At 36.8% G+C, this 19810-nt stretch overlaps 2 protein-coding genes across 9 annotated transcripts; both read left to right on the top strand.

Annotated features, from left to right (window-relative positions):
• The first annotated feature begins 767 nt into the window (after positions 1–767).
• LOC112575171 lies at positions 768–10711 on the top strand. Of its 7 annotated transcripts, none has more exons than XM_025256834.1 (14): positions 769–893; positions 1462–1625; positions 1772–1903; positions 2136–2336; positions 3448–3582; positions 3853–4056; positions 4379–4484; positions 4841–4907; positions 5234–5896; positions 6508–6713; positions 7040–7507; positions 7738–7782; positions 8023–8366; positions 10597–10711. In XM_025256834.1, the coding sequence occupies exons 2-14, from the start codon at positions 1481–1483 to the stop codon at positions 10617–10619; spliced, it is 2739 nt and encodes a 912-aa protein (XP_025112619.1). In that variant the 5' UTR covers positions 769–893; positions 1462–1480; the 3' UTR covers positions 10620–10711. The 7 variants fall into 7 exon arrangements, with proteins under 7 accessions (XP_025112617.1, XP_025112619.1, XP_025112618.1 ...); XM_025256833.1 differs by having other exon boundaries at positions 10569–10707; XM_025256836.1 differs by lacking the exon at positions 10597–10711 and adding an exon at positions 9689–10546.
• Positions 10659–19221, top strand: LOC112575157. Of its 2 annotated transcripts, none has more exons than XM_025256790.1 (13): positions 10659–10793; positions 11383–11489; positions 11866–12000; positions 12585–12782; positions 13167–13301; positions 13784–13984; positions 14356–14458; positions 14830–14905; positions 15240–16226; positions 16447–16649; positions 16962–17441; positions 17812–18170; positions 18591–19221. In XM_025256790.1, exons 2-13 carry the CDS (start codon positions 11399–11401, stop codon positions 18965–18967), a joined length of 3345 nt encoding a protein of 1114 aa, XP_025112575.1. In that variant the 5' UTR covers positions 10659–10793; positions 11383–11398; the 3' UTR covers positions 18968–19221. The 2 variants fall into 2 exon arrangements, with proteins under 2 accessions (XP_025112575.1, XP_025112576.1); XM_025256791.1 differs by lacking the exon at positions 10659–10793 and adding an exon at positions 10972–11099.
• The last annotated feature ends 589 nt before the right edge of the window (positions 19222–19810 follow it).

The raw sequence follows: 19810 nt of genomic DNA, 5'->3' as shown, positions 1-19810 counted from the left end.
ACTTTTTAAAAATAATAACTGGAAGTGTTTACATACATACCAAGTTCTCACAGTTGCTATACTTCACTAATACACGTCTTAAAGGCGGAGAGTGGCATACAAAAAATGTGAATTTTCTAACGCAACAAAAGATCTACTTCCGAAATGGAAAAAAGTTTATTACTGTTGGAAGTTATTTTTAAAGCTAATGGATGGTTTCTTAGTTGGCTGGTTTGTAATGGCCAGTTGGCCTGAAATGTCCTTCCACCTAAAAACCATCTTGCACTTTGAAGGTAAAGTTGTTATTAAGATAGAAGGAGGTAAATCGCAATGTTCGAAAAATGTCCTGAAAACCAGCTCTCTGAACAGGGGTCAAGTGCAGACAATATCTAAAGGAGACAAGTAAGATAACATTTATGTGAAATAAGACACACACAAATAAGCTTGCAAGCCTAGTCTATCAGAGAAAATGAGGAACGAGTAATATTTTGGAAAAAAAAACTGATTTATATATGCCCATGTTTTCTTAAATCCAAGAATTTCTGGTGGTTTAGTTATATACAACTGATATACACCTTTCCGACATAAACTGTGAGTTAGAACCTAGGCCAAGTTGAATATTCATGTTGTGCTTTACAAACCTACTATCGAAAGAAATAATCCTTTGGAAAAGATAAGCTGTTACAATTAAGTTATCTCGGGGAAACGATTACAGAAACTAGCAGATGCGCAGTAGATTTTTGTGCTGTATTAACAGAGTAGCCCAAGAGGTCAATGGACTTATTTAGGTCATTCGAGTCATTATCTACTCATAAGCATGAGTCGTGAAATTATTGTCTGCTGAATGTGAATAGAAACCAGGGGCGCTGGGAAACCAGTCAAACACTGTCAGGCAATGAAGGGAAACGTCTCAGGTGAGTGATATGCTAATACAATAATTCCGATAATTTCTTTTTTTAAATGCAAACGGTGAAGTAGTTGTTCATAACAAACGACAAACATGAAAGGACGACAGGACTGACGACCTCATCGTCAACTAGAAATGTACAAAGTCTGGGCTTAGGTAACAACAGGTTATTTTTGTTTATGTTATCGACCTCGTATAAAATATTGAAGCAAATGGATATGTGCTGCGTACAGTAGAGAACAGCACGACAAGGAGCTTTGACAGCTGTGGTGTCGCTCGTAGCCAAACAACATTGTAGGTCAAGGGACTAGTGTAAAGTGTACAAATATAACGGTTTGAGGAGCAGGTGTGAGACTTAGAAACACTCGCCCACACAGCTCTTATCGGATGGGAAGAACTAGTTAGGAAAACAACTATGTTCTTTGACACTTGTTTGATTAGTGTGTGTACATGTGTGTGTGTGAACCCGAGTGTGTGTTTGTACACGTGTTTGTAATCATATTTGCGACTGCGTGTGTGCACGTGTGTGTGTGATGGTAGAACATGGTACAGATAAAAAAAAATTCTTTTATCAGTTGCCATGCCACATTGTCGATGATTTTCTTACGAAAAATCCAAGCATTGAACTCCTGGTGGTTTCTCCAACACATGAGTTGCCGATGTCATCAATTCTCATCAACAACGATGAAGACAATTCTGATAGTGTGTTGTCTGCACATTGCTGCTGCTTTACCACAAGGTCACATTATTATTTTAGACTTTCTCTTTTTTTCTATATCTATGTGTGCGTGTGTGAAAAGGTTTGTTGGATTATATGCATTGTGTAAGTTAGTGTAAGAGAGAGGAAGTTAGAGCAACGAATAATGTTTGTTACTGGACTGTCAGAAGGAAGCATCACATGCTCAGTATCTCCAGTGGAGATAGACCAGGATGCGGTTCTAAACTGCAGTTTCCCAGAAGACCTGAACACGACAAAGAAAGACTTTGCAGTCTACCACTACCGGGACGATACGGGAGGTACAAACACACTCCATCTGTATAAACTGTTATTAGACTGTAATAAACCACCTTTTTCGTGAGTTCTGTGATTGAAATGGTTTCCTCCATTTACATGTGGTTATTTTACCAATAATTAAGAAGCAAAAGTGGAGATTATTTTAAAATTAAAAAAAAATTTTTTGATAAATATAAAAGTACAAATAAACAATGATCTTAGGCAGCTTGCTGTGATAAACTGTTTGTTTGACAGATGCTGTAGTGGACTGTTGGTGGCTGAAGGGGGCAATGACCTGTTCCGCAAGACCTGAGATCAGATATGAAAGCACTGTCGGCCATACTTTCACTATTACACTTCAGAACATTTCTTCATCTCAGACTGGCAGATACGCTTGTCAGATCGCTAACTACCACCAAAACCTCATTCAATCGTGTGAACTCACGATCCTGTCTGGTAACATCCTAATTGTATTTTAACAAAACGTCTCTTGCTATTTCTGTTTTTTCATATAATCGAACACAAATAGCTCGACTTTAGAATGATTTGAGTGTACATGTACTAAGAGACATACTTGACCAAAATTCTCGGGACGTAAACAATCTATCTATAGGGGACACACACACCAACTCAAGTATGAACTAACTAGAGAAAGAAATGGATTCTTAAGAAAATTTCTCCAGAAGAAACAATGTAAATTTTTTAGGTGTAAGAGAGCCGGGTAAAGAGGACTGCAAGGAGCGCACACGAAAGATTGTGAAAATCCTAAATGATCACTCGAAAAGACTAGACTGGACAACAGATAATATTGAGTGGGTACACAGAGGGGGTCTTCATAAGGAAGCGGGTAAATATTTCAGCCCCATCATTGTACGTTTTTACAAATGGCGAGATAAGATGGCAGTGTTTCAGAATTCTGAACTAGAAAAAAAATAACTGGATTAAAGTCGCTGCCGACCTAACAAAACGACTGCGAGTAGAATTAGACCACGTGAAAAAAAGAAGGAAAATGTGGTTACTACAAGAATGGTAGACTCCATAGTGAAAAAAAGACGTACTGATACAAGATCTCAAGAAGCCATCAACTCGAACTTCCAAAAAAGAAATGAGTCACGAGGAGAAGTGACCAGAGACGCCTATGCTGACTACCTCCGCTGCCCCCCCCCCCCCATCTCTCAGATATAAACAAGACACGGGAGACAACCAGGAGACTCCTCTCTCCAACGGAGAGGAGACAATCACGTACGACAAGAGACCAAAGCATCGAGAAAGCTCTGCTTTGAATAAGGTCGTCGACCCATCAAAAAAAAAAAAAAAGAATTCAATCAATCATTCTTTTTGTTCTTAGGTACCATGCATAAAATCGCTACGTCTTAATTAGCTGTATTGTATAAATTATAATAATTACATTTTTAACGAGTTATCATACTATGTTATATAGTCTAAAGTATGCTGTGTATTCTTTATTGGGACACTTAAAATGTTTAAAGCATTTGTATCTTTTGCTTTTTTTTTTGTCTGGACTAGGCTAAGGAAACATTTACATTATGGTTTTATCTGTTTACAGGTGCAAACAACTCGTGTAAAGTCTCAAATGTGCCCAATGATTCCCAAATAACCCTGACCTGTTTCTTTAACGAAAATGTTCAGACGACTCAAAACAATTTTTCTGTCTACAGACACAATAGCCAAGAGAAACTAGGTAAGTGAATCATGCAAACTCATTAATTCTCACGCGCAAGAGTACACGTATATAATAATATGCATGCGCAGACCGTTCAACATACTAAGACTCGAAAATACCGTTGAAAACTGTACAATATTGTTAGTGAAAATACATTCTATTTTGACGAGGATGTTCTTTGCATGTTTACTATAATTTCAAGATATCAAGGGCAATGGAAACATTCGATTTAATATTATTGAAGTTATTTAACTCTGGTTATTACAACGATTTCTTTTTTGCATGTAACAGAGATATTACATTGTTGGTGGGTAGACAACAAACCACAGTGTCAGGTTGATGATGATTACCTGTACGATTACGAGGTGTCCACGCATCTCACCATGAAAATTCAAAAGACGATAAAAGTGAAAACTTTAACCTACTCATGCTGGCACGAGGGCTCCACACAACAACAACAGGCAAAATGTTCACTTGAGATATCTGAGGAAGGTTTGGGACTGACTATTTCTTTCGTATTAAGTGATGACACCTTTGTGTTGTTGGTAGCAATCGTTAGTGACTTCTTGCCTAACTTTGTCTGTATAATGTCTCTCTGCCTAAAAAAAAATTCTAATAGGTTAGTAAGTAGTCAAGTTCATTAAATCCGAAGTAATTAAAGTTGTTTAAAAATCATAAACACAACGAACGTGAAAAAAAAGAAAATAACATTTTTCACAATGATTCTAAAACAGGTGTTGTATTACTACTTTATCGTAGTTTACGTATTTGTTACTACCTGTTTCGTTTCTCACTTTTATAAACTTTTTTTAAGCCTCGGAAGAAGATATTTCAACTGGTTTGGCTGTCGGCTTGTCCCTGGCTTTGACTGCAGTGATAACAGCAATTATTGTCATTGTAATTCTGATGAGACGCAACAAGTATGCCTCGAGTATTTTAAAATAACTTTTTGTAAAGAATAGTCTAAGCATCAATGTGACATTAGCTATTGCCTAGGATTGCCTTTTGTTAATCTCCCTTTCACTATAGCAAAGCAACATTATTACCCATTGCAATGTGATTGGTGACTTGGGAAAAAGTTTCTTTCCCGAATTATTGAATATTTTTGTTCTAGAAGTGTCATGATCTCTTCTGTGTGGAATAATATGAGTGCAAAAAGTATTGTAAAGTCTTTTTCTCTGAATAATCATAATAATGTCACATTGCCTGTAGTACGTAGGCAGTGAGTATGCTCTGATTTCTGTCACAACTCCTACGTACACTTCATTTTAAACAGTTGGGCTTTTCGGTGGAGAAAAACGCGAACATCTACCGACGATGCACATCTCCCTATGATAAAAAAAGTTAGTATTTTTCTAAATTTTAAACCACTTCTACTTTACAATTATAGTGAAATAAAGGTGCGTGTACCATACAGAACTCCTAAGCGGTGAAAGCAGCAAGTAACGCAGTTTAAAGTAAGCACAGAGGAAAGATTATTTATTCCTCCTCCACCCTCTTTCTGTTAAATATATTTTACCAGTTATTTCGTTTTCCCGCAATAACATCCAATAAGTACTGTGTGCTGTAGTCAATCATTAAAGAGATAAATCTATAACAATTTGTTTGAATTGCTCTGAAGTTCCACAATTAATATGCTTCAAAGAAACTGAAATATTTCTTCTTTCAGGAAAGCAATGAATACGTAACAACAAAAACGTTGCAGGAATATTTAGTGAAAAACATCAAAGAAATGTACCCGGATACTCTTGATTCCTGCTATTTCGTGCCTCCAGTTTACTTCAACAAAATTCGATATGAAAAACAGCCAATAGCTGGTCAAGTCGTGTACGTCCCACAACCTCCTGACCTCAGTGACGTCAGACACGACCGCGCCATGCAGCACGTGCTGCACTGCTTACGTCACATGGCGGAACACCACAAGGAGGACATGTTTGTCCTGTCACAGTTTAATTATGAAGATTATCTAAACAACCCTGGAAATAGCTTTTTAAACCATCGCTTACCTGTTCCCGCTAGGTTTACAGACAAGACAAACGTCGGCTGCTTTGACATTCTCATTATTCATCGACGTTTCGGGGTGTTGGTTGGGGTCGTCAAGTCTCTCAGCGATAAGGATGACGGGAGTGAGGAAAGTGAAAGGAAAATAGATGACATGTTAGTCAGGGAGGTGTCTGAAGCTATCGCTCAAGTTAAATACGCAAACAGCATGATGGGACACCTGATGTCAGATCAGACACACAAACCTGTAATTCAAACGACATTAATGTTTCCCAACGTTACCTGGTCGTCACTACAACGAGCTCTCGGCAGTTACAGTCAGGTTGTACAGGTAAGTTACACATACATGATGTCAGAACTTTGGTAGGTTTTTAATGTTTTTAAAAGATTTCCTAGTTTTGCACTAACATGGGTCCAGAAAAGTAGTATTATCAAGCTATATTTTGTGTTTTGTTTAAACATATTTATGACTTATTTTCCAAAGTGCCTAATTTCATTAAAGTTTATGGTGATTTAACATAACGTAGAGAAACCATACAAATACCATCTTCTGCAGAAGTAACATAAAGAATGTAAAAATAGAGGGTATTTGACTTGATATCTACGTTACATATTGTCAAAAAGCAGGTTAGACAAAAAACTTCTTTAAAAGTATTGCTAGTACTTTTCATGATTATTATTTTAAATGACAAGCTCTTAGACTATCCTGAGTGTTGCTCTTTGTGACTGAATTGAGCATTAAGTATTGAGTACTATCGTGACGACTAAAATGAAGTAAAGTGTATATGCATCTGAAGGTGAATAATCTGTGAATAAAACGTAGCTTTAAGGAAACCTTGTTATATAAAAAAAAATTTTGTAACCACAGTTATTTGCATATGAAAAAAAATCATAATGTGGTGTACTTCTTTCAAACATACTCACACATTGTGTGTTCTTAAGAGTTTGCGCGAGTGTGTAAATGTGAAGGCTACTGACGACCCCACTCATCTGTGTCTTTGCGCAAATCATCTGTCGAACCCTTGCGCGCCATGGGACATCGACACCAGTGTGATGAGTCATCTGAGAAACTGGTGGAACAGGTTAATGAATCAATCTGATGCTGACTCAAACATGACTGATGAGTTGTATTTAAACATGATAGCAAGGTAAGGAAGTTGTCATGCACGGCCATTAGCAAAGGTAAACGATAAAATACTTTTCGGAACATTTTATATTGTTTATCATTTGTGATGTCTACAGTTGAGACCCTGCAACACTACACTGAACTACACTACAGCACAACACTAGAATACATCTCGCTAGGAAGCTTTATATTTAAACAAATCAATTACGCTTAACTTACATTCAGCTCCAGTTATACACAGAAATTCTAACACGACACAGATAATAATTAATTTAGTCGATGCACCAATGTTATACGTCGAGATAAAGACAAGGACCTCATAGTTTTAGAAATGCTTTGCGTTCTTAGGTTTTGTGGACCAGCTACTCAGTCCACCCTACAACTGATGGACGAGACTTTCCTGCAGCCCAAGACTCTGGCAGACGCCGTGACCCTGACAGGAGACCTGTACGAGCGACTGACTCTGTACCCGGATATGATAGAGATGCTCAGTGAACAAAGGTTGTTTCTTGTTGGTCCACCCAACACCGGCAAGACACGAATGTTGACGCTGGCTGGTAAACAATGGATAGAAAGTGGCCATCCCCTCTACATTTTAGTCAGTAGTTTTACAAAAAGGGACTTCATGTCCTCGTTTTCTAAAACATCCAACCATACGCCTACGACAAAAGATATAGATGAGACTTCACGACCCTTTGTCACCCAAGTAATCTGTAATTTCAATTACAAGAAGGAAATGAAGGAAATTCTGGACGTTTTAACAACACAAAAGAGAATACAACTGTGTGTGATTGCAAGTGAAGTCGATTTCCCGGGGTAAGTATGTTTGTATTATTAGTTTACGGTTTAAACACATTTTTGACCCCTACCTTGTACCTTTTTTTAACAAACATATTCAAACTTAACGTACTTTTTAATAATCATTGTGCTAGATAAGGAAATTAAAAACAAACAGGTCTACACCTAAACCACATTTTAACCTTGTTTAATTATACTAATGCATTTATGCGTAATATAATGTAACAAAATGCTATTTTATACGACAGAAAAATGCACTCTGTGGACAAAGTAATAGAGAAGGGGCAAAAAAGGTATTAAAAAAACCTCGGCAACAGGCTAAGTTTAAGAGAAAGAGCTAGCAAATAAGAAATAGATAAGCAACGTTAATGTCTTTAATCTGATTAAGTACTATAAAAAACATTAACAATTTCATAGATTTTTAGTCCAACAAAAATAATAATTAAAATAAACTTATGATTATATTTTGGCTATTTTGAAATGCATTAAAGCTGAGCAAAACACGAGTTTGCTTTTTTTTATTTGTTTTGCAGAAAATATTTTAAAACATTTGTAGAAAGTCTAAGTCGCCAACATCCAAATCTTGTATTGTGGGCAACAAGCAGCACTAGCCAGAATGTACCCGATGGCTGGAAGGTACAGACCTTCACTCGGGCCCTCACCTGTCCACCTGCAGTGGTTAGAGAGGCTTCACGTACAGGAGCTGATTATTTCACACCTGGGGCTGAAATCCTATCACTTGACTGCCTGACTCCTACAGATGGCCCACAAGTGAAATACATTTACCATGAGATGGACTCCACGGGTTACCACGACTGTTCTCTGTGTGGCAGGAAGGTGGCTGATTTTCTCAGCAAACATCTTGACAATAAAGGCAGTAAGTGGGATTGTTGTCTTCACTTTGTTTTCCTTCGCCTTTTCAGTTTCTTGTTTTATTAAGATTGTGTAGATCAAAAGCTTATAATTGTATATTGACATGTTGTACAAGCCTTAATTTTGATTGAAGATTTCTTTAAACATATTCAAACATTTCAATGAGAGTTTCTTAAAAAATATTGAGTAGTTTAGTAGTTACTATAAGCTTTCAATTTTTCTTTCCTCATTTTCTCAGTTTCTTGCTTTGGTTAGACACTGTTTACTTCAAAAGCTAATAACTTTTATTGACAAGAGATATAGACCTGCAATTTGGTAGAGCATATCTTCATACAAAATGTAAACATTTGAAGAGAGAGCTTTTAAAGAATTACTTAGTAGTTTTGTAGATATACCGTTTTAAATCAAAATTTCTTAAAATTTGACACAGTGGTTAACAAAAAAAAATTCATAAAAATCTAAGCCGATGTTGCAAAATCCCTCTCTTACGATTGTAGATCTGTCTTTTATGTAACTATTTCAAACAGAATTTCGAGTCTACTCACAAAATTGACGAAGTTATAAGCTTTTTAAAATGTTTGTTTGGGCGCCATTTTGGATTGTTTCCATGGAAACCGATAGCGCAACGAGTGCAGTAAAACCATTTTTTGAAACTTCATTCAAGGGCTAAATAGCTGATACAAAAAATACTGGATATACTGGATCTTCCGCATGTCTTCTGCCAATAGCTTTTAAGTTCAAACTGCATTTGTACATATATATATATACACAGACGAATCTGATAAAGAAACCTGACCATGAGTACTGTGTCGTTACTTTGTGTGTGTGTGTGTTCTCCTCATCACATTCTTATAAAAGTATGTTCGTACATAAGTACATAAAATTATTTTTTAAACTTATATGCTTAATCCATTTGATTTTTTTAAAGATATAATCGTCATTAACCAATTATTAACTCTTTTAAGATTTACAGAGGTGATATGTGATGACCATCAATTTTCTTATTTTCCCTCAGTTATCTCCCATTACTTGTTAAATGAAATATTTTTTCCCGGTGTCTTCTTTTTTGTTTTTTTTGTTTTTGTTTTTTCTTTGTTTCTTATTTTTTATTTGCTTCTTGATGCTGGATCATCTGTACGATTTTTAACTTTTGACTTGCCCTATTACCTTTTTACCTATTTCTCATCTAGCTTTTTAAACTTGTTAAGGTCATTTGTTTCTCAGACTAGAGGAAAAAAAAAAAGTCGAGAGGTTAGAGCATTAGCGTTTCAAAGCCACACCAGTTCAATACCCTCGAAGCACAGCAATTTTTTTCCCGTTGACCAGGTGTCGGGACTTGACATGAATACTGAACTCCATAGCGGATTGGAAAGTCAAAGCAAGGGACAAGAGACATGCACCGTTCTCACAAAAATGCTGTTTTGGTAAAAAAGGGTTAGGTACAACCTCTGTTCCTGAAAAAGGTTAGGGGATCAGTCTTAAATTACCTCTTGAACTCACACGATTGTAGTGTATTGACTATTGTTATGTTCAGAAAGACTTTATCAGCATTCATGCTATCTTTATGTTAAAAATGTTTACAAAACTAATCTTAAATTTCAGTTACTAGATATTGTATGTGGTGGGGTACATTATTACTACTTTATATTCCACAGCAAAGATAACTCTCTGCTTGATCGTGCGATCTACGTTTCTTTCAATCTGACAAACAGAGCTAATACAATCTTTCTTTGGCCCCTCTTTCGGGTGTTGAGGGGGTTGTCTTTATTCTGCAGAATTTAGTAGGCCAGATTATCAGTCTACTCAGCTTTTTTCTTCTTTTACTTCTACCAAACCCTTTAATGTCAATATTTTACTTCCCGTACGTCCTAACCCTGATCAGTACGTCTGTGCGTGCACTCTGACCTCAAGGGTTCATGTGTCAGCCTTAAACGAGGTCACACAATGTATATGAGTCATGTGATCAACAAAAGACCTTTGTCGCTTGCTCCGTTATCTCTCTCAAGCTTATCACATGTGTTAGCAAGCAACTAAATGTACTTGTCATGTGTGTTTGTGCATTTGTGTTGTGCATTATTGTGCTGACTATATTCATGCGTGCTAATATAAACAGCTCTGGACCGAATAAAAACTACAAAGACCCATTCAAACATGTATTTTCTTTGCTGACTAATAAAACATAGACCGAGCATTTTTGTGTCTTTAGTAACACATCATACTTCACTCTTACAAAGACTTGAGTGTTGACGCGTCGTGACTTGTTCGAGTCGAATGGGTTGCAAAGGAGACACCCGACAATTATTTGAGTTGTTCCTATTGAAAAAGCCGGATGTCTCAAATACCCGGGTCACACCATATCAGCTTAATACGTCGCTTGGCTGCTGTATGTGGAGATTCCTGATATCTGGTACACGGCTTTATGCTGTCAAAGGTCAGTAGTGTTTTTAAATAGTTTGTTGACGAATGAAGCTGAATTTAACGGTCCTGTAGCATGTAGATATGTGCAAAGAATAAAAATAGTATGAGTAGATATATAGCACACTCCCCCCACGCGGAGGAGAGCTCGATTCGTTTCACAAGAAACCAGGGCAGTTGGTGAACCGCAGTGTAATGTAGTCCAACACACATGTACGAACATGCAGTTGGCACATTCTGTGTGTGTGTGTGTGGTTGTGTACGTGCGTGTGCGAGACAGAGAGACCCCAATGAGCTAATATACGAAGAAAAAGTCGATAGGGTAAACAAATTTTCAAAACACTCTTTAGTTCCACGGAATTTATTTGTGAGCAAAAGAGAGTCTGCTTGAAAGCTGGTATCATAAAATGTGTTATCACTCTTAGCGTGGCACGCTGCCTTTGTGTGACACAAATATTCAACCTGTCAAGTTAGGCAAGAGACTTCCAATGTGTGATTAACTATTTCTCTGCACTGAAGCAACACTTCAATAATCCTAATAATAAACAAGAAATAATAATTCGCGGTATCTTGGCTAATTATATTAATATATATTTTCTTTGCAGGACATACTTAAACATAATGGGCAATGGTCTTTTTCCGCAACTCTGTTGGTCCACCCTGAAGTGTATTACTTGGCTTTTGTTCTACCTGTCAACCGTCTTAACGCAAGGTAAACTAAAATGTACAGTTGAGTGTTATACTCACGTTACAAACTGATCATGCGTCATTTGTGTAATATACTTAGTAATACAGTTTTTCACTAGGGATTGTTTGCGATGTTATAAGAATTTGTTGTATTCCTGGTTTGATTTTCTTTCAAAGTATCGAGAGGCAGAGACTGATACTCTTGTCTCGACACCCTTTTACCTTCGATTAGTTATTATTATATATATATATTTTTTTTACAAGTCACATTTATTAACTAAAAGGGCAGTTATCTCCCTCTTCCGATGCTCTCATGAAAATGTGTTCTTGAAAGATTTTGTTACAAACAGTACACTGATAGCAGCAGCCTGACCTTGTCTACAATGATGATGTTATTACAGACGATAAGATCACATGCACAATACTACCAGTGACCCCCTTTCAAGACACAGTCCTGACATGTCACTTTCCTGAGGACCTGAGTGTCACTAAAAAGGACTTCACTGTCTACCACTACGGTCAGGATAATAGTCCAGGTAACTAGTCATACAGGGCTGGTATTGTCTGCTTCTTGTTTGGTTGTTATGTCTTTAATTTTTGTCTCAATTTTTTTGTAGATAATCAAAAATATACGTAGGTAGATTTCTAAGTCTTATGCCTTTGCACTTCCTCATTTATGGTATGTCGCGGGTTTGTTTTCACTGCTTACCTCCTGCAATAGTCAAAGTGTGGTCCTGAAGCAATGTTTGTATAGAAGCGTTGGTAGATATATTCTCCCCAGAAAATCTAGAGAAAGCTACTATTATTGATGATAAAAGCTTTATCTAGCATGCTATTTCTTATTTAATATTTTCCTTTACAATTTCACTAAGGCCATCCATCCGTTGCCCTTATCTTTTGTCCTTTGCGACCTTTTAATTGCATGCGATCGTAATAAATCCAGTGTATCTCACATACTTTATCATCTTAACTTGAGGCGTTTGACTTCATCTAAAATTGTTGATTTTTAGAATTTTAATAAAAATTCAAGTAAAGTCCAAACACTGGGACTGTGCTTTCTCAATGTCGACCATTGAAACTATGTCTCATCATTTTAACTATTTGTTTATTCTGTCTCAAGATTCTGTCTTAGACTGCTGGTGGATTCGAGGTTCTCTGGACTGTTACACAAGGCCTGGGTTCACGTATGACAAGAGAATTAGCCGTACACTAAACATTACAGTCAACTACAAGACAAAGCCAACAGGCAAATACGCTTGTCAGGTGGCTGGATACAGCTCAAGCTTGTTCACAACTTGTGAATTTGTCGCTAAACTGGGTAAGCAAACTTTGTTTTGATAGAGTATACAGAAAGAAGCTGCTACTTTATAATGTAGCCCCTAAATAATCATCGTTATAACTCTGTTAAGTTGATTTCATTATTATTTTCTTTAAAATGCTGCTTCTACACTAACATCCATAATTAAAAACAGGGTTTTCACATCGCATTTTGCTAAAACTTTACATGAATGGAGCATGAAAATGTGACTAGCGCCAAACGAGGCAAATGTTTTAGCCTGAAAAATATTTTATTTCAGAGTATGCACTAACATGCACTCGTACTTAAAGTAAGAAAAAATCAACTGCAATATTTTTTAGACTTTTTGAAGGTTTTATTTTGTATACCGAATGTCGACAGTCATTTTGCTTTACTTGCCTGCAGGTCCAAATAACACATGCAATATTTCAAAGGAGCAGGGTGACTCCCAGATCAATGTGACATGTTTCTTTAATGAAGACATCCAGAAGACACAAAGAAATTTCACTGTGTACAAGCATCACTCCCAAGAGAAACTAAGTATATCAAATGATGTTTAAATGTCGTAGAATGAAATTACAAATACATACATCTTTTAGCAAATCAAGTTTTTCTTATATCACACTCTGGAAGCATAAGTTGTACTAAGAAATAATAACTGCCTCTGGTTTCAGAGGTCTGGTCTTCTTCTCTTTTCAGTTTTATTTGCTATGATTTTTTTCAAGAATATATTTTATCTAAGAAACTGTTTTGTTAGCGACTATACACACCCACACAAAACTAAGCAAGCATATAAACATCATTGTGACATCGTGAATGTCCACCATGTTGGTGACTTACAAGAACAATTGTATCTTATAATTTCTTAAACTTGCCTTTCGTAAACCTCTTATTTTTTATAATATTTTTACTGGAAAAGTTTATTACACCGATTATATCTTTTAGTATTAAATATTATTACAATAAATTGTGTTATTACAAATATTCGACTAAGGGTATACTCATTTCTTTATTTGTAATAGGTGTTCTGAAATGCTGGTGGGAAAATGAAAAAGTGAATTGTCAGGTAAATGAGGGCTACCTTTACAGCAAAGAGGTCTCATCCTACCTCCAAATAGGAATTCCTCCACCAACAAATGAGAAAACAGAGATCTACTCTTGTTGGCATGATGGGTCTATCGCTGATCGAGTGAACACGTGTTCACTTAATGACAAAAAAACAGGTAATAAACACTTTCATCTTTAAATAGCATGTGAGGTGCAATAGTGGTGTGTTTGTAGACATTAGTCGTGCTTTGGATTACTATTTATCACATTGTTTGTTTTATTGTTTGACAATGCTTACATTACTCGTGACAACAAAAGTCAGTCTCTCCTGTAACAACAAGGTGGCGGTATTAGAGCGTTGGTCTATCCATTTTGCAAAGATCGAAGCAAAACTGACTTGAAGTATATGGCCAGAACATTTATAGAGAGAAGATGATATAGATATTATAGAGTAAAAGATACCACACATTCCAAAGGCAGGACTATCAAAAACATAAACACAAGTTCACTACGAGGATAAGACTTTACTGCTTAACTTTTTTTTCAGAACAAACACCAATCTTCATCGAAATCGTACTAGGAATTGTACTAGGTATTGTGACTGCTGGGGTTTTAGTGATCATAGCAATAGTCTTATTCAAGAGATACAGGTGAGCATGATGAACATTAGCTTATTTGATTTTAAACCCCTTGCCCATCTTTGATGAACCATCTGACCATTATTGATGGCTTCATAAGTTCTGTTTTCTTGTCATTTCGTTACCTAAGCTTGCATTAAAATAATTTTTCTTTGAAGTTATTCCTCTAGACTACAAATGTATGATACTTAAAAGTCGTTGAATATTATTGTGTATTTTGTTCCGTTAATTATATGCTATGAATTTTAAATGTTAATTATTACTACCACAAATACCCTCCCTACCATCACCATAGCCACAACTATTATTATGAACATTCATATTCCGATTGATCATAATTAAGGCTGTACATGAAATAAAAATTGTAACATTATTTAAATCAGGGTTCCACGCAGAACTTACGAGGAGAGGAAAGGTATTTCAAGTGACGAAGAAAGCCACCTAATGAAGGAGACAAAGGTGAGCAAACAATTTAGAGGATACACTTTGCTCACTGACAACACAATATTAACCTCTTCAATAGTTGTATTCACATGTGAATATTTAATTCTGTCGTTAATAACACTATTAGGAAGTTAAGCTAAGAGCGTCGTCAACACTGGTGTCTGTCTGCCTGCCTGCCCGCCTTCCTGCCTGTCTTTCTGTCTGGCTGGCTGGCTATCTTGAAAAGATTGAAGTCATTACTGAAATTTTAACTTATATTTGCCGGTTGCAGTTCGAAGTTTTCATATGAGCGTTTCGAAGATGGTAAGGTAAAGGCTGCCAATATCTAAAAGAGGATTTCTATTTTCAGAAAAAGAAAGAGACTTTTGAAGACTTACTGTTGAAGAAAACCAAGGAAATGTACCCAAATATGCAAGAAGGATGTTATTTTGTGCCGCCAGTGTACTTAAACAAACTTCGATACAAAACACAGTCTGTTGCCGGTCAACTCGTCTACATCCCTGACCCTCCTGACCCGAGTGATGAGAGCAGGGCCCGAGCCATGCAGCATGTCATCCACAGTCTACGTGACATGGCGGACTCACAACATGAACACATGTTTGTTCTGACACAGTTCCAGTACGAAGACTACTTGAATAACCCTGGCCGTGACTATAGAAAACATCGTCTGCCTGTTCCCACTGGTCTGAAAGAAAAGAATAAATACAAGGACATCGGATGTTTTGATTTTCTGATCATCCATCGACATCATGGCGTGTTGGTAGGAGTCGTCAAGGATGTGGATGAGAAGGAGAGTGGAAATCAAGATAAGAGGCAAAGAATAAAAGATAACGCGAGTGCAATTAGCCCAATGATGGGTAAAGAGACAAATAGTCAAATAAGAAAGGGAAATACTGACGGAAAAGAGAGTGGTGACAGTATACAAACAACAGAAGTCAGTGAGAGTAGTGGTAATCAGCAGGAGACTTTAAACAATGACAGTGAAGATAACGAGCAGAAAACTGGAGGTCAAAGATTTCAAGACGGTGAGGGAAAAGGGGAAGACGATAATATTCAAGATTATGACACAAATACAAAAAACAAAGACCAAAGAAGTGATGACACTTTGAAGACGACAGACAACAAAGAGAGTCGTGATACCAGGCGGAGTACAGAAGAACTAGTGATTAAAGAAGTATATGAAGCTATACAACAATTTAAGAAAGCAGATATAATGATTCACCATCTTCTGTCAGACCAGGATCAGAGCCCTACAGTACGACTGATCTTGGTTCTACCAAACATTACATCGGAGACACTGAGGAACTCACTTGACTGTCACCCAGAGTTGACACAGGTGGGTCATTATGTCACCACATATATAGTTTTTCTTAATTTTGTAAACTCATCGTGTTGCTCATCATAAGAATGTGAATTAGACACTTAAGCCCCTGTAATCATTTTGTCTTATTGAAATCAACAACAAAAACAATCAATATTACACGTTATATATATATTTAGAGAGAGCCGGTTTCTGTCGTTTATAATAATGTTATACATTATGATTCGTGTTGTAGAATTTTCTGGAATGCATACAACAAAATTCAATCAACGACCTCATTGAGTTGTGTCTATGTGCCGACCATCTTCCCAGTCTTGACACAACCAGGAATGTCGAGTCGGTTAAGATTCCTTTCCAAGCTTATTGGGACCATTTCAGAGATAGCTCTGTGGATACACCCGCCATGACTGATGATTTGTTTGCAAATATGATAGCGAGGTGAGATTATATTATCTTATCCCCCACTATACTAAATACTTTGCACTTTTAAGAAATATCAGAGTATCTAAAATAAAGTATATAATGGAGTATATAAAAATAAAGACAAGAAATACTTGGAATACTTTCTTGCTGACAATAAGTACGACGACAAGCTGATGACGATGGCAGTAAGAAAAAAACTTCAAGAGCGTTGTTATCATTATCAGTAGCGACAGTCTATCCTTTATGGGGCACGCAGTAAATTTTTCATCAAATTTAACTTCTAAATTATCACTGTCCATATTTGACTCATAATTTTATTTGTTTTAGATTTTGTGGTCCTTCCACCATATCCTACTTCAAGACTCCATGTAAACCGGAAGTCATTACACATCAACTACCTAAGACTCTGGACCAGGCCGTGTCTCTCACCGGTGAATTGTTTGAGCGATTCACGCTGTACCCGGGTATGACAGATTTTCTAGACTTGTCTCGAGCATTCCTTGTTGGACCGCAGGGTACTGGGAAAACCCGGATGCTGAGTCTGGTTGGACGGAAGTGGCTGTCCGAGGGTCATGACGTGTATGTACTTTACACAAGTCCTGAGGGTGAGGTAGCTTCGATGGTGTTGCAGACGTTGCTCCAAGGGACATCATCAACACAGCCACAAGCCAGTCCTGCACCATCGGTTATCACTTTGTTGTGCAACATAGACGACGATAATAAAATAGATAACGCCATTACAATGTTGAAAGATCGTCTGAAGGACCAGCCATTGTATGCACTTATTGACGAACTAGCACCTGAAAAGTAAGTTTTGCACCATTTTAGTGCTCCGGAAAATCATTTATATTCTTTTCTTATTTTTGATCTTTTAATTAACATAACATGAGTACATGAGGCCTTTTGAAGTGCACTAAAAACAAGTCTGAAAAATCGTTTTATATGTTTAATTAAATATTAAACTTTTTTCCTATTTTATTGCCGATATCATGCTTCTCGACTGAGGGCAATGCGCTTATGTTTAACAGATCTTATAGGTATATTATGCATAATAATAAGCATTGGTGGTAATGTTATGATTTAATAAACTTAATACTGTGCCTAATCTTGCTTGCTTCGGGCCTAAAATAACTATTTGTATCAAAGACTGCCTAAAGACTGTTTGTACATTTAACAGAGAGAAAGGACAAAAGGTCCGTGCCTTTCTAACAAAAATAAACGAGAGCTTGAAAGATACCCACCTGTGGGCAGCAAGTTACCGCGCAAACATCTCACCACCAGGATGGAATGGAAAGTTTTTCCAAAAACCTATTAGTTGTCCACCTTCGATTGTAAGAGAGACCGGACAGGGTCAAAGTAGTCTTGGATTAACAGAATACTCAACAAGCAAATGTTTTTCTCCTACTGATGGCCTGCCAGTGAAACGCATTTACCATCGGGAATTAAATCACAGTAAGAAAGAACCACATAACTGTGAAGTGTGCGGACAGGAAGTTGCCAAATTCTTGACTCAAGACCTTCATGTTGGGGACAGAGGTAGAGTTTGTTTTGTCTCTTCTTGTTCCTTGACGGAAGAAGCATATCATATCAACTGAATGTATACACGAGTATTGCCTTACTTCTGTTTATTCCTCTAATTATTTATCCGTTTATACTTTTACTTACTGATTGTTTCAAGCTTGATTGATTGTTAACATCATCTATCTTAAAAGAGAATCAGAAACTTTGAAGGCACAAAGTAAATATTATTCTAGTCTAAAAATATACAATAACTCAATCAAAGTAATAGCAAACATTTATTTAATGTGTCGAAGAATTTAATTTAGCTCCAATTATTTGCGAAAAACTTAAAGTGCACACATACTTAATCTGTACTGTGAAAACGCTGAAGTTATCTATATCAACATTGAGATGCACAGCATTGACTGTACACTAACTTAATACAAATGTTTGTAGTTTCAGACATTTTTCCCACGACTTCAAATTCTACACGTGGCCAAAGAACATGGGAGACACCAGTAACCCTAGAGTACAGAGATGTGATGATTTTGTTTGAAAAGGACATTACAGAAGATGTTCCTATGATAAAAATACTCAAAGACAAAGGAATTCCAGTCCAGATCATCAACTCTACAGATGAGAGGACTACTATCAGGCATGGTAGTAACACAGTTTTGGTGGCTAAAGCAGGTTTTCTGAACGGACTGAGAAGAAAGGTGGTGGTGTATGTTGAGGGAGATATAAAGAGGTCAGAGTTCTCTGCCCAGTGGAGCAGACTGCGGGGCATCACAAGCTGCACGGCACAACTGGTGTGTGTTCGGAATTTCTCATAATTTCTCCTTTTGTCCTCATTGAATGCCGGGGAAAATGTATGTGTTGACACGGCCACTATATAGCCTGTTTCATATAGCTGAACAAATATACAGATGGACATACAAACATCTCAATCCAAGTGTATAAAACGGTGAGACACAGCATCATACTTCAACGAGTTTATATATTGTTAAATCTAGAAATGAAAGATGTTCCGTTTGTATTTACGAGCTATAAGGATCCACGGTTATATAATAAAATATCTGATACTTTTTGCCATAGCTGTTACAGAGGTTGAAAAAAGTGAGAATGAGAGTGACTCATATAATAACGGAGTGTCACAAACTTTTGCCAAGCAAAATAAAATGTCCTTTTTCCATCACTAACATAAAATTATTTTTCTAAGTTGTATAATAAATCAAGCAGTTTTTCTAAGAGATAAAAGGGATCTTGTGATCGATTGTGTCGCCCTCTTTATTCGGGCTGACTTTCAAAAGTGTTCATTCATTCATTCTTCTTCTATACTAGCCAGATGTCTATCCTTAAATCCCTAAAACAAAATTCATGTTTTAACTTACTACCTTTCCTAGCACGTGTTCCATTATACCAAGCAAATCACGCACAAGTAATTCTTATGACTTTGAGTGTCACTCGTTTATATATTAAATGTAATGTGGTAAACAAATAATCAAGCAAGCACACAAGCAAAATATTCAATGAAACGTAAGCGTGAGTCAGCGATAGCAATGGCGGTTGTGTGTGTGTGTGATTTACGACTGAAATATGAATAATTTGTAAGTCAGGTAAATTAAGCCAGGTTAGATTCACAAACACATCACTCTGACCGTGAAAAAAAGTCAGTA

The sequence above is a fragment of the Pomacea canaliculata genome, linkage group LG11 (genome assembly GCF_003073045.1).
Source record: "Pomacea canaliculata isolate SZHN2017 linkage group LG11, ASM307304v1, whole genome shotgun sequence".
Lineage (NCBI taxonomy): Eukaryota > Metazoa > Mollusca > Gastropoda > Architaenioglossa > Ampullariidae > Pomacea > Pomacea canaliculata.
The sequence above is the reverse complement of the archived record's forward strand: the minus strand, read 5'-3'. Positions and strand labels throughout refer to the sequence as shown.

Excerpts from the sequence above, each read along its gene's own strand:
- LOC112575171 (XM_025256829.1), top strand. The coding sequence starts at position 1,481 with ATGATTTTCTTACGAAAAATCCAAGCATTGAACTCCTGGTGGTTTCTC. Across the intron at positions 1,904-2,135 it reads CTACCGGGACGATACGGGAG|ATGCTGTAGTGGACTGTTGG; the intron begins GTACAAACACAC and ends TTTGTTTGACAG. Across the intron at positions 7,508-7,737 it reads AGTGAAGTCGATTTCCCGGG|AAAAATGCACTCTGTGGACA; the intron begins GTAAGTATGTTT and ends TTTATACGACAG.
- LOC112575157 (XM_025256790.1), top strand. The coding sequence starts at position 11,399 with ATGGGCAATGGTCTTTTTCCGCAACTCTGTTGGTCCACCCTGAAGTGT. Across the intron at positions 11,490-11,865 it reads GTCAACCGTCTTAACGCAAG|ACGATAAGATCACATGCACA; the intron begins GTAAACTAAAAT and ends ATGTTATTACAG. Across the intron at positions 16,650-16,961 it reads TTTGCAAATATGATAGCGAG|ATTTTGTGGTCCTTCCACCA; the intron begins GTGAGATTATAT and ends TATTTGTTTTAG.